The sequence below is a fragment of the Rhipicephalus microplus genome, chromosome 2 (assembly GCF_043290135.1).
Source record: "Rhipicephalus microplus isolate Deutch F79 chromosome 2, USDA_Rmic, whole genome shotgun sequence".
Lineage (NCBI taxonomy): Eukaryota > Metazoa > Arthropoda > Arachnida > Ixodida > Ixodidae > Rhipicephalus > Rhipicephalus microplus.
In genome coordinates this window covers 266,947,119-266,960,245 of record NC_134701.1, presented here as the reverse complement: position 1 = coordinate 266,960,245, position 13,127 = coordinate 266,947,119, and the positions used below count along the sequence as shown (strand labels likewise).

Genomic DNA, 13,127 nt, shown 5'->3' with positions numbered 1-13,127 from the left:
GATATAAAGTCTCAGAAAAGACAGCAGGGCACACACTTGTCAACGAACGCAATGAAGGACGCGCCTCCTGCCGCGCCTGCTTCAGACAGTAAATTGAACTTTTTTTACACCATGACAAGGTTACTGATTGGGGTTATCTTATTCATCACGGAAATTAAACACGTTCGTGAAACCTTAGTGGAAGTGCGCAAAGACGTGCAAATACATATTTCTTCATCATTCATCGCCAACACATCACAATGTATTTGCGTACTGCAACGCAAATTACACGCTTTGCATTTCCAAGCCTGTCGTCGCACCGACAAGTTGAGTAACCGTCGGCATTTTCAAAGGCAAATCTAGCAATATTTTTGCGCTGTGCTGTAACTATTAGGACATGCCAGATGCTCTACACCAAACCTGGCACAACGTCTCAAAACATGTTGTTGGTCTAGTTGTTTACAGCTCAACGCAAGGCGAATAATTTAGAGTGTCAGATAGCAACTATCGAGTTGGAGCTTTTTTCTGTCCCGCCTTGTGGCGAGATCCGCTGTTTTGCAACCTGTTGCTATCGGAGAGTGCATGCCATTGAAAGCCACAATGTACTTGCATAACATTTCAGGAGGAACGTTTTTACCTTAAGCGAGAGTTCTTATTACTTTCAACTTCACTGAACTTCTCTAACGGTGTTGTTTTGTGCTTGACTACGAGACGTAACCACAAAACGAAACCGAAACTGCGTACAACGCGTGCTTGCCCATGATGCCTTTCAACTGCCCTCCTCGCAGAAAGTTGACAAAAGCTGCAAACGATCGGAGTGGCCGTAGCAGTCATGGCGGAGCACAAGGCGGCCAAATCGGCCGACGCTTCAACAGCAACAGCCGAGGAGGCGTCGTGGAGCGGTCTTTTCTCGGAGGTCTTTCTGAGCCCACTGAACGTGGTACTCGCCTCCATATGCATTTACCTGATCTACAAGATATTCTTCAGCAGACAGCACAGCCGGAGCTCCGAGGTGAAGCGTGAGCCCGAGCTTCCTCCTATGAAAAAGCGGGACATGACTCTCGAGGAAATTCGTAAATACGATGGCACTGGTGAAGACGGCAGGGTGCTCGTGGCTGTAAACGGAAAAGTTTTCGACGTCACGAAAGGACGGCATTTCTACGGTCCAGGTAAGATATTGTTTTCGACTGGGTAAAGACACGTAGGCAGCTGCTGCTGTTATGACTGTACCGACTTTAAGGATTTATCTGCGCGCTGCTTATTTTGGTCGCGAACGTTTACATTAGCTTGCTGACCAGCAGGTCCCCCTAGTCACAACGCGAAACGGTCGCTTGTGCCGAGTTCGCTTTTCTTCTTTTTTTTCTTCGTCTGACCCGGCTTTTAGAAGCTGCTATTGTCTCTACAAGGAAGCGAGTAGCTCGGAGAACGCTTGACAATAGAAGCAGCACCGAGGTAACAACAGAAATTTATGCCACGGAGCTACGCCCGTCACATTGCATAACTCGTCGTCCCAGCCGCTTAGGAGACGCCAGCGAGGAGGGCAAACAAAACGTTTGTATTTAATCCACATCGCATGTTATCGCGGTTTTCAACACCGTGTATCAGTGTACTGAGTGTGCCCTGGGGTGAGGAGACTAGCGTGTTTGTACTCTTAATCTGTCTCTACAATGACACGTGCCCGTCGCGACTTTATCGGCATTGACAGCTCGCTGATTACAGGCCTTAAATGGAGCACCTCGTGTACCCCAACAAGGGGCCGGCAAGCGCCAAATTGACAGCGGAATTTTCATAAATATGTATGTGTTTTCTTGATCGCCGAGCCGAAACAAAATACACCGACCAATAAAATGCGCGATGTCGCACAGTCTTATTTTCGTTCGCAAGTTGTTCCGATCGGTAATCTCGGTTTTATTCTTTATGTAGCTGTTGTTTACCAAAACACGTAGCCCTGTTTTGAACGTGTACACTATCCGCATTGTATATGCGGGATCGAATCCCGGCTGCGGTGGCTGCATTTTCGATGGAGGCGAAAATTTCTGAGGCCCGTGTACTTTTATTTAGGTGCACGTTAAAGAACCCCAGGTATTATTATTATTATTATTATTATTATTATTATTATTATTATTATTATTATATTCATTGCGTATGAGAAACAAATGCTTGATCATGCATTTCAAATAAAAAAAAGGTATGTACTCTGGGAGTACATCTTCAACCTCCTATGCCACATTGCCACATTTAAGCGCATGTTGTGAAGCAGCTCTCATATTTCCTGTTACTATCGCACCTTTTCGAGGTTGGACAAAAGTGCCCTTTTTACAGGCACTCATGAATGGTCTATCGAAAATGTGAATCTGTTGAGTGCACAGTTTACGAAGCTGCAATTGCAAAATTACAATTCTCAAGTCTGGTTTCAGTGCAAGTTTGTTAAAAATTAAAAGTGGTATTTCTGTGTATCTTTGACAGCTTGCTTTTGTGTGGCTGAATTGTAGCATTTGTTGTAGCAGTTGTCAGTATTACACATTACTGTAACTGCAGCTTGGGTCTTAAGATCTTTTGTGGCACCTAAACAATGCACATAATGACATATTTTTTTTTAGTGTGCACTGAAAGACTTTGTACTCCACAAAAATATTTATGCTCTATATGCATGTTAGTACAAGAACAAATGCTATTGCGTACACAATCGGCTCTCGCCCCCTTTTTTTTCTTCAAATTGAGCACATGTTTGGTTCTGTGTGCATTGGCAAAGAACAACAAGTAATCTGTTGCACCTGACTTACTGGAGGTCTTAGATGTGCAATGTGTGTATGTGGGGGGGGGGGGGACACCAGCTAATTCTGAGCAAAATCCAGAGCCCTTGTATTGTTGCAATGCAGATGAAAGGTTTTAATCTCTAAGGTTTTATGTGCCAAAAACAAAATGTGATTAAGACATATATGGACCTTTGTGGGATTTTTGTCTAAAGTTTTCTATAATGCACTCACATTGCGCATTACTTCTAATACTTTACCTCCATAAAAATGTGATGGCTGTAGCTGGGCTTGAAGTAGTGTCTTTTGGGTGAGCAGTCACGCACCTTAACCACTGTACCTCTTGTGCATTTGTCTTGCTATGAAAACATCGGAAGTATTTTCTAAATATATTCGGTAATGTCTTATGAGACAATTGGGTTATGGGACAATATTCTATGTGCAGCCTGTTGCTCTACTGTCATGAATTTCTAGTCCTGTATGAGACATGCTTTGGCACGTGTAAAGCTCTTGTGTTCTGTAGAATCAATTCAGTTTTTGATACTGTGAGTGACTTTCCTTCCTGTCCACTTGCCGTGTTCAGGCTTGGGAACACTGCCTTTATCTGTGAAACACAAGCCAGCAGTGATAGCAGTGCAAATGTTGATTTTGTTAATAGTATAAGCAGTAAGAGGTTTGCATAGCACCCTGGCATGCACATATAGATTTCTGCATAACTCGTGGCACTATATTCTTTGACATATCCGATATGTGGTGACATTCCAGGTGGACCCTACCATAACTTTGCGGGCTACGACGCCTCTCGTGGTCTGGCCACTTTCTCCGTGGAGCGGCCCAAGGACGGTTACGATGACCTCTCTGACCTGAACCCAATGGAGATGGAGAGTGTCCGAGAGTGGGAGATGCAGTTCACAGGCAAGCTATTTCATCTAATAATACCTGGGGTCTGACATTACAGAGAAATGCCAAAAAAGTTAAAAAATGATCAAAAGCGAAATAAAGGGGCTCTGGATTAGTCTTGAACTCTCTGCTTAAGGAAGCACCAAAACCTGGATTGTTATCCACAATGCGCAGTTCATAGCTGCTGAAAGTCAATAACAGCTTTTTTCGCACAGGGCTTGAGGATTTAAGTGTTAAGAGGCTCCGTGTCTCATTAAAAATTATTATGTTAACTTTTAGTATAGACAGTTCAACTCTACTTAATATACCAGTTAAATTCTTGGTGACCACGAACTTTGATCTTGTAATTACTATCTAGGTATAACGAGGTTCTAAAAAAGCATTCTATGCTTGTTCGAGGGGCTGTGTCTACTGTGGTGACCATTCAAACAACTAATTATTGCATAGCAGTAGTAGAGTTGTTTTTCCTGTCCATTTCTGGATGTTCTCCCTCAGAAAGCCTACTTGAGCACAATAATCCTGAGCTTTGGCGACCTGTCCAGTCAGTGTACCATTTCTGATGGGCAGCAGTAGCAGTATTTAAGTGCTTTATGAAGATAAGTGTGAACACAAAGCAATACACAGGGCCTGTCAACTGTCTACATCTGCGTTAGACTGCACAGAAAAAAGGTAACTTGTCTACAGATCCGAGGCGTTGGAACCATAAATGGAGTCTAAGTATGGCAAAAGAATACAACTAAGATCCTAGAACAGGACACTGCCACATCTTTCTTAATACGTCTCTCCTCTGTTACTCAGTGGTTTATGATATGCTGTCAACGTTATCACTACAATTGGTCTCGCCGGATCAAATCCCAGTTGCGGAGGCTGCATTTTTGGTGGAAGTGAAAATGCTGTAGGCCCGTGTGCTCAGATTTGGGTGCATGTTAAGGAACCCCAGGTGGTCAAAATTTCCGAAGCCCTCCACTACGGATTCTTTCATAATCATATGGTGTTTGTGGGACGTTATACCCCACATATCAATGAATCAATCAATCATCAACTACGATTGGTCTGTTAGTGGTAATTTGGAGGTGTAGAATCGAGTGAAGAAAATTCTTGCGTAATGCTGGCCTTGGTTCCCGCATCGTGTGAAGTTTCAGTGCGCACTTTCAAGCAAAGTGCGTTGCCCCCATGTTACGGAGGTAACGGATGTGCTTGTTTGTTCTCTCAAGCCGGCCAGAACAGCTGCGCTGCTTTCATTCTATGCAGCTGTCACACTTCCTGCACATTTGGCACACTTTTTTATGCAGACGGCCTGCCGGGCTTGTAGTGTGTGGCTAGCCTGACGCAGACAATACAGATTTCGTTTTGTGCCAAGATATCAAAGAGGAAAATTCGGTACTGCCATTTATCTGTGACCTAGTGTTTAAAAATATTTGAGCCTCGAACCCCTATGCACTGCTTTGTGGGTTCTTGTACTTGGACTTCGGTGCAGGAGAACCCCCTGGTCATCCAAATCAATCCATAGTCTCACATTGTGGCCAGCCTCTTAAGAATTTTGTGGGCATACCAAATAAAATTCTGGAGTTCAACGTCGTTTTCGTGCCGATATAAACGTTGTGTTTATAAAAAGGAATGTTCGATCAAGCGTCTTGTTCGAACTTGTTCTCACAATGGCTTAAAGGGACCCTGCGACATTTTTTGAGCATGGTCAGAAAACTCTGCCGATGGGTAGTCAAGGCTCCCGAGAACGCGCGAGCCAAATACTACAGCACGACACGTGGCTTGGAATTTACAATAAATTCCCAAGGTTGGCTAAAGATTGCTTTCTTTTTTCTCAACAAATGACCCTACAAACTGAAAAATTGCTCGTCACAGCCATTGACTGATTTGAGCATGGCACGCTATATTATTGCAGTCGCCGCGGGAGGTAGCGACTTGTCCCCGTGTGTGCGTGTGATCGCTCTAAGGTATCGTATTCAAAGAAGAGAAAAAGCGGTCAATGTCGAGAGGCGTGCATGACCTATTATTTTTCCCTGTGCCATCTCTCCCTGCCTGGCTTTCAGCACTTTCGTCGCGAAGAGAGATTGCAATTGCCGGCTGTGTCAAGTTTCTGTAACTCCGCTTGTATCTGACGGATTCTAAACATTTTCGCGGTGGTGAATTCGAGAACTAAGCTCCTTTATCATGCATCCAGACGATGAGCCAAAATGCTTTTCTGGCCCGTGGCCTCGTCACATGACCCCCCACTCCTGGTTGGGGGAGTACAGAGCTGGGCTGTGGGCCGAGAAAGCCAACAATGCTAAAAAGATTTTGACGAATCGCCCGTCCCCATCCTTGGCTGCAGGCCACACGCTCAAAAAGGTGTAGGGTCAAAAGAACAGTGTGTTTTTTTGTTTTTTTTTTACAGCAGAGTACGCTGGCAGGGCAGACGTCAGTTTATGCTCTTCACGCACGACAAACTTGGCATCTAAGAAATAAAAATTCGAGCGCTATATACAAACGCATGCGAAAGCTTGGTAGTGGTGGTTTACTGACAGCTCCGAGAAGACACGACTGCCGCAGCAAATGCGCGTTTTACCAGTAGCACACATATAGGGTTCGTGCTGTCGCCTCATTATTAATGTCATAAAAATGCTGCTGTTCTCCATCGGCACGTACATAGCACATGCTCAAACACGTCCTCTTTGACGACTAAATTTATCTGTCTCGCAAAGGTTATCAATTAAGCGCTCTCAATTGTGGTGTGATTCACACCGTGAAAACGTTTTTCTATATCTCGATCTTTTTAAACCTTCGAATCACATCATGGGTCAAGCTACATGTGCAGGATGACCAGACGACAGCGCGTGCAGAGCACGTGAACGTGCTGAAAGAGCGCAGTGAGAAGGCGGGAGCAATGTGACGAGCGACCAGTTTTTGCTAGAAAGGCGGTGAAATGCGCGCATCGGAGTGCCACCTGGTCGAGGTTGGGAGGCTTATAGTATGTTCACCTCCATAGCGGTGAGTTTACCACGTGGGGATGGATACCTCTTTTTTTTTTTTTTTTGTAGTATCTAAGGATCATTTAGCTGCGAAGGTCTAAGGGAGCTAGGTTCTATACTGCAGTATGAGGTGGCTTGGTAATTTGCAAAGCATTGAGCCGCCTTATCTACGTGCAGGTTCCCAGTCACGCCCTTATGTCCCGGTGCTGATGTAACAGTCGGAACGTATTTCACTGTTGGGTCCCAACCAATATTTGGAGTGCCTGTCCTCCAATTTCGCCCCTTATGTAGTTTCTGCAAGCTCTCTGTGAGTCGCTGATGATTGCTACTAATGCTTGCTAATGGAGCATTTTGCGTCCATCCCTATTTTATTGTTAGGACTATGACAATCTCTTCTGCTTCCGTTAGAGCAGCTCGATCTATTGAAGTGCAGGCTATAATTTACCCCCTACGGTCTTTGACTGCACACACAGCCACTTTTTCATCGGTCTAATAAGGCACAGTGTCAGTAAATCTCGCCATGTTGATATATTTTGTCAATGGAATTGCTGCTCTTGAAATCGTGCGCGATGGCACAATGTACTTTGGCATAGCAGTGTTCAGGACAGCCTCGAAGCCTGACTCTTCAACCACACTAGCAATGCATCTTTTAAAACTATGAATCTGCCAATAGCCTTTGTCTGCTATGCCTTCGGCACCGTTTTTTTTTTTAGTTCTTGCTTGAAATCAGAGGAGGAGGAGGAAAACGTGCACCGTGTGAATGTGTCCTCCTTTACATATAGTTTGTCGTATTTTCTGGCACTATTGTACTGCATCTATATCAAGCAGTTGGTTATCCAGCGATTGAGCCATGTAGCCAGAATGTTGACAACCTTCTAAGATTGTAATTATGAAAGTTTCATACCTGAGGGCTGTCCTTTACAGTAAAGTGTTTTCTCATAGCAAACGAAGTAAAGTTGGGGGAGCGGAGAAGGGAAATAAACAATCTAAGGAAATGACTACCGTGTAAACCGGAATATAAGTCGAGATATTTTCAATAAAATAAGCTAAAGCCGCCCCTCGTCTTATATAGCGGTGTCTAGCCGAAAGTGCGCCGCTGTCTGGCGACTTGTGGCTTGCATGTGCTTGAGAACCCGGACGTGGCCATATCCGCCTCCAAATCCAATCGCAGGCTGTTTTTTGTTTTCTCCGTCTGTTTTCTTCACGGAGGAAGGAAAGGTAGGAAGGGGCATGCCCAGCCGGTGCTTTGCGTGAAAAGTGTGGTGGAAATGACATCATGGCGGCCATATTCCCTCCGCACAATGGCGGCATTGCTATGGTTACGTGTTGCGCAGTGGAGCTGGTCTAGCAGTGAGCGGCCGCGGCTGGCGGCGGCATGTGTGCCTCCCCAGGTCTCGTGCTGAGCAGTGGCGGACAGTATCCGTGCTCTGCGCCGCGTTATTGGTTACGCAGTGTTCTCCTGGCAGTTACTGTACTCTTAGCAACGTTTACAAATCCCTTTGTCCATCACGGGGTTTCGACAGTGCATAGAACGAGTGCATACACATGTGTCGTGCGGCGGATGACGCGGATGAAGCACTTAGTGTTCAGCGAAATTGCGTTGGTCACCATGACGAAGCTGAATGACGACGAACGCCTTTCAGGTGAGTGACGGTTGAGCAGTGCTCCTGCTTGTGACAACGGACAACACGGTTGAGCCCAGCAAGACGCTATGAGGACCATGTGCATATACGTAGTTTCGTGTTGTGTACAGTAACAACTTGCATGTGCGTATTAAAATACCTTTTCTGTTACGCTTCGTACAATCTCCACCAGCATTGCATGTAATCTCAACATAACAGCAATCGCGTTTAAGTGTCACTTGCACCGTGCTCAAAGTTACCACGGTCGCAGAATGTTGACGCCGGTGAGTTTCACGCGGAACACGGACACGGTGACCGTACTCTGCGTCGGCCCCGTGGCGGAATGCAACCGTAGAAGGCGCACGACCGATCGTGTCGTCTGTACAGTTGCTGAATTAATGACGTGAAAACACTCGCCGTTGTCAGTGCATCTAGCGCGCGTTATTTCGTAGTTGCTTCGTTGTCGGCGAGCCGTTACTCCCTGTTATTACTCAGACGAAATGATTTCGCCGAAGGTGACCCGCTGGCTCGGAGTGATGAGCCCCGTTCCATTAGTTTAGGATCATCACGACACACGTGCTGCGCAGCCCACGTGCTTTTTGAGCCGGAGAGAGAGTCGCGCCTTCTGCTTTACATTCGAATGTAAACAAGAGAGGAGAATTCACCCAGTCAATATGGCCGACTTCTGGCTTCATCGCGGCTTCACGAGTGAAGTCAGGACCTCTCCTACCTTTTCTTCTCCGTGGTTTTCTTTGTGTTCGTGATTTGCTTCCGATCTGTTCAGAGTTTTCGCTCTGCTTGACATTGCGCTGGATATTTAGTGGTCTTTTTTTTTTGTTCACTGAATATGAGTACCGGTGCGAGGAGGCAGTACTCGGCTACGTTTAAGCTAGATGTTGTTGAGTTTGCAGAAGCGAACGGGATTATGGCTGCTCAGCGCTGCTTTGGTGTATCGGAAAAAAGTGTGCGCTATTGGAGGGCGAGAAAGGGAAGCTGCAGATGTGCAATCTTCGAAAAATGTCGTTTCGTGGACGAAGTGCTGTTCATCCGCAGCTGGAGGATAAGCTAGCCGACTTTGTGCAGAAAGTTCGTGAGCGCTCGCTGCCAGTGACCGTGGATACCATTCGCAAGAAAGCCGTGGAACTCGCACGAGAAGCTGGGCTCACGAGAGAAGTTTCGTGCACCAAACTCTTGGGTGCGTCGATTTATGCGACGCAAAAGATTTTGTCTTCGGCGGCGCACATCCATCTGTCAAAAGCTGCCGAAGGAGTTCAAGGACAAGCTCATAAACTTTCAGCGCTTCGTGAACCGGCTTCGGGAGCAGAACGACTACATGATGGGGCAGATTGGCAACGTTGATGAGACCCCCCGTGGTTTGACATGCCTTCGTCGACCACGGTCGCGCAGAGCGGCGCTAAGGATGTGAAGCTGTTGTCCACTGGCAACGAGCACTCGTGTTTCACCGTTATGCTGGCACGCACGGCAGATGGTAGAAAGCTTCCACCCTTCATCATTTTCAAACGGAAGACAATGCCGAAGAAAGTGTGTGTGTGTGTGTGTGTGTGTGTGTCCCCGGTGTTGTTGTTTGCATCAACAAAAAGGGACACATGGACGAGGCCATGATGCTCGAATGGATAAGAGTGGTGTGGAACTGTCTGCCAGGTGCACTGCTGTCTTCGCAACATGCTGGTGTTGGATGCATTTCGTAGCCACTTAACCGACGCAGTGAAACGCGCATTCGGCGACGGGAAAACGGACCTCGCTGTGATGCCAGGTGGTATGATGTCCACCCTCCAGCCGCCCGACGATGTGCTAAACAAGCCGTTCAAGGACCGAGTGCCGCTGGAATACCAAGAGTGGATGTCTGGCGACAACCCCAAGACACCGACAGGCCGCCTATAGAGGCCTCTGCTTGCGACTGTTTGTGGCTGGGTGCTTTCCGCCTGGCGTTCCTTGCCGGATTCCATGGTGGAAAATGCTTTGAAGAAGTGTTGCACAGGCAACTCGTTGGATGGCGCTGAAGACAACGCCCTGTGGGAGGCGGCCAGCGACAAACTCTCGTCTTCACAAGACAGTGGTGCTTCGTCGGACGAATAGGAGCAGTTGCAATGGTGGTTGAGGGGAGCTCCAACAACGGGGTGCGGTGCACCCAATTCGCAAATAAATGTGGTTCGGCAGTTTTCATTTTTTTTTTCTTTTTCGGTAACCTGAACTTGGGGGGTCGACCTATATCCCCACTCGACCTATAGTCCGGTTTATACGGTACTTTCCACACATAAGTGTAAAAACCAAAGAGCAGCACAGATCATTTTGGCACAGATGCTTTCTCCAAAGTGGCAGCAAAAGTCTGAAATTATAGTATTTTATTGAGTTCAGAAGCATTTACGTTACAAGTGGTGAAGTGTATGTGCTGTTAATTATGAAAACGGGTCCATTTGGCACTTATTTTTTAAAGCATCTGATCGTTTCTCTTTTGATCTACCTGCAGAGAAGTATCACTACGTGGGGCGTCTGCTGAAACCGGGTGAAGAGCCGACTGACTACTCTGACGAAGAGGAGTCATCCGCTACAGACTCTGCTGCCAAGAAAGATGGCGGTGATCAGTCTGCCGCTGCATCGGGTGGTGACGCTAAGCCGCATGTGGACTGAGGGGCTACACATACACACATTGCTGCCTCCGCAATCGCCCAACTGCCATGGGAACATATCTTCATTTTGTCACTGTTTGTTTTCTTCTCCAATGTGCGTGTGTGGCCAGGTTCTTTGCACTGTGCCTAGAGGAGGTCGTGCTGCTGATGTAAGGTATCGTGCTGTGCTCGTACTACGCAAAATGGTGAATACATAAACTGCCTTGATTGTTGCGTGTTTGCAAATGCTCTGCATTACTGTAGTGCAAATGAAGGTAGGTGTTTTCTGGTAATTTGATGCAAGTAGAGGTTGAAGGCAGTCAAGACCCGAGAAAATTTATGCCGTTGTTCTAGACTGGAGCGGTCGGTGTGTAAACACAGTCTTAGTGCAGACGCTTGCTCTGTGACGGACCTTGTATGCTTTCCGCCAGTGCTTCGAGAAGGGTACAAATAACTGTGCATCTAAGCGGATGCAACAGTCTATTCCGCATAGTGAGCAGCCTCGCATTCCTTTAGCCACAGTTCAAGGGAAATTCTGGGACACAAATGATTGGCTCTCATCTGCCTCTTTTGGCAACATTGTTTGTGCGCAATGCTGATGTGGCTTTTTTGATGGAGCGAGCAGGATGGAGTGTCGTACGCTTATCTACATAACGTTAGTTGATGCTTTATAAGTTAAAAAATTGTTATGCGTAGGTGTGGGCATATTGAAGTCGCCGCGGTTTTGCTTTACGACCGAGCACCCTGGGTCGTACTTTGCAATTGCCACGGCCTGCCACTGTGTTACCCAGGCTGGTGTGCCCAGCTAAACACAATTTAATTGTTGTCACTGGTAGCTTTACAGCCAGTGTAAATTTCACGATGGACTCTCACTTATGCGATGCGGCACCCTGACCTGCCACTGTGTTCACAATTGCCAGTGCAGCAGCAGTAACTATGATGTCGCACATTTTCAGGCCTTGTGTGTTTTAAGTAAGTGCATGTCTATTCGTCTTTTGTTCCGTTTCCTCTCTTCTGTTTCGAGCAGCCCTTTTTTTCTCACCCAACCCCATTATAGCGTTGTTGTATGAGCAAAGGAAAACCTGCCAAGAATGCCAGATGCTGCTGCTACTGTGGCTGCATTCATCTTTGGTGTGCCTTTGCAACACGGCAGCTTCCACATTTCTCCTTTGCCCCAGTGCTGCACCTGATGCAGCCATGGGTTAACATTGCATATATATTTTGTGGAGCATCAGTTGGGTCTTGCATTTGGAGAGTGAGAAGTGCTTGTTTTTGCTTCTTGCCTTCCCGTTTCCACGCACAGACTTGTACATAATTACTATTCTTGTGGGCATGTCCTCAGTTCTAAATACTTTTCTTTTAGATGACAATGGACACAACTGTGGCTGTTACCTGCAGTGTGTATAGAAAAGCTACTTGTGTGCATGGTGGGTGTCTGTGTGATTAAAGAAAGAAAAGTGGGATATTCCAAACAAAAATGTTGCTTCTCTTTCTTGTGCTTCCTGTGGCATGCATATTTACACAAGAAAAAAATAGTTTCGCTAATACACTACCATTCATAATCCTGTTTTGAAAAATTGTCAACACAATTTGTTTTCAATGAAATTTTCTGTACACCCTCCGTTTTCAGCCCTATTTTCACTTAAGAAGTGTTTGCATGCTTCGCATCTTGTAGATAAAGTCAAGCTTTGAAGTAGAGCTGTGCAAATAGCAAAATTATTGGTGCAAAGCTAATTCGAATGTTGAAGTGCGAGTGCAAATTAAATTAGATAATCATTTTTCTAATATACTTCGAAGCGAAACTGTAGAAAAATATATTGCACCATTTCCCGCTAAACCATGTGTATCGATGCGAATCAGTGGGCGCTTACGCTTACCGTGGCGGCAGCACTGACGCTAGTGCTCAATGCGGCGTTGCGCTGAAGAGAAACCTGGGGAGGTGCAAAGCATGCAGTGATGAACCCGTGTTTCCTACTGGAATATACCAATCACTGCTAATGGGCAATGAGAGACTAAAGCCTACGATTGGACAAAGATTCGAAGTCTACCTTCAGTTAATGCACGCGCTGCAAATTTTTATTGTTCAACACACACAGGAGAAATCTCCCACTGGCATACCTTGGAGGTCAAAATGTAGTGCTTGTGTAGACGGGGTGGTTTTCAATCGAGAAACTCGCTGGCAGGCGCTGCCTGCGCTGTCTCCAGAAAGAATCTGAGGGCACATAACACTGCAATATACAGTGAAACAAGAAGAGCGGCTCGATCTGAATTTACAAGTCT

At 46.2% G+C, this 13,127-nt stretch overlaps 1 protein-coding gene across 1 annotated transcript; it reads left to right on the top strand.

The window, feature by feature from the left end:
- The first annotated feature begins 770 nt into the window (after positions 1 to 770).
- On the top strand, positions 771 to 11,081 carry LOC119170016 (membrane-associated progesterone receptor component 1). Its single transcript, XM_037421033.2, has 3 exons — positions 771 to 1,148; positions 3,498 to 3,647; positions 10,709 to 11,081. The coding sequence occupies exons 1-3, from the start codon at positions 812 to 814 to the stop codon at positions 10,867 to 10,869; spliced, it is 648 nt and encodes a 215-aa protein (XP_037276930.2). The 5' UTR covers positions 771 to 811; the 3' UTR covers positions 10,870 to 11,081.
- The last annotated feature ends 2,046 nt before the right edge of the window (positions 11,082 to 13,127 follow it).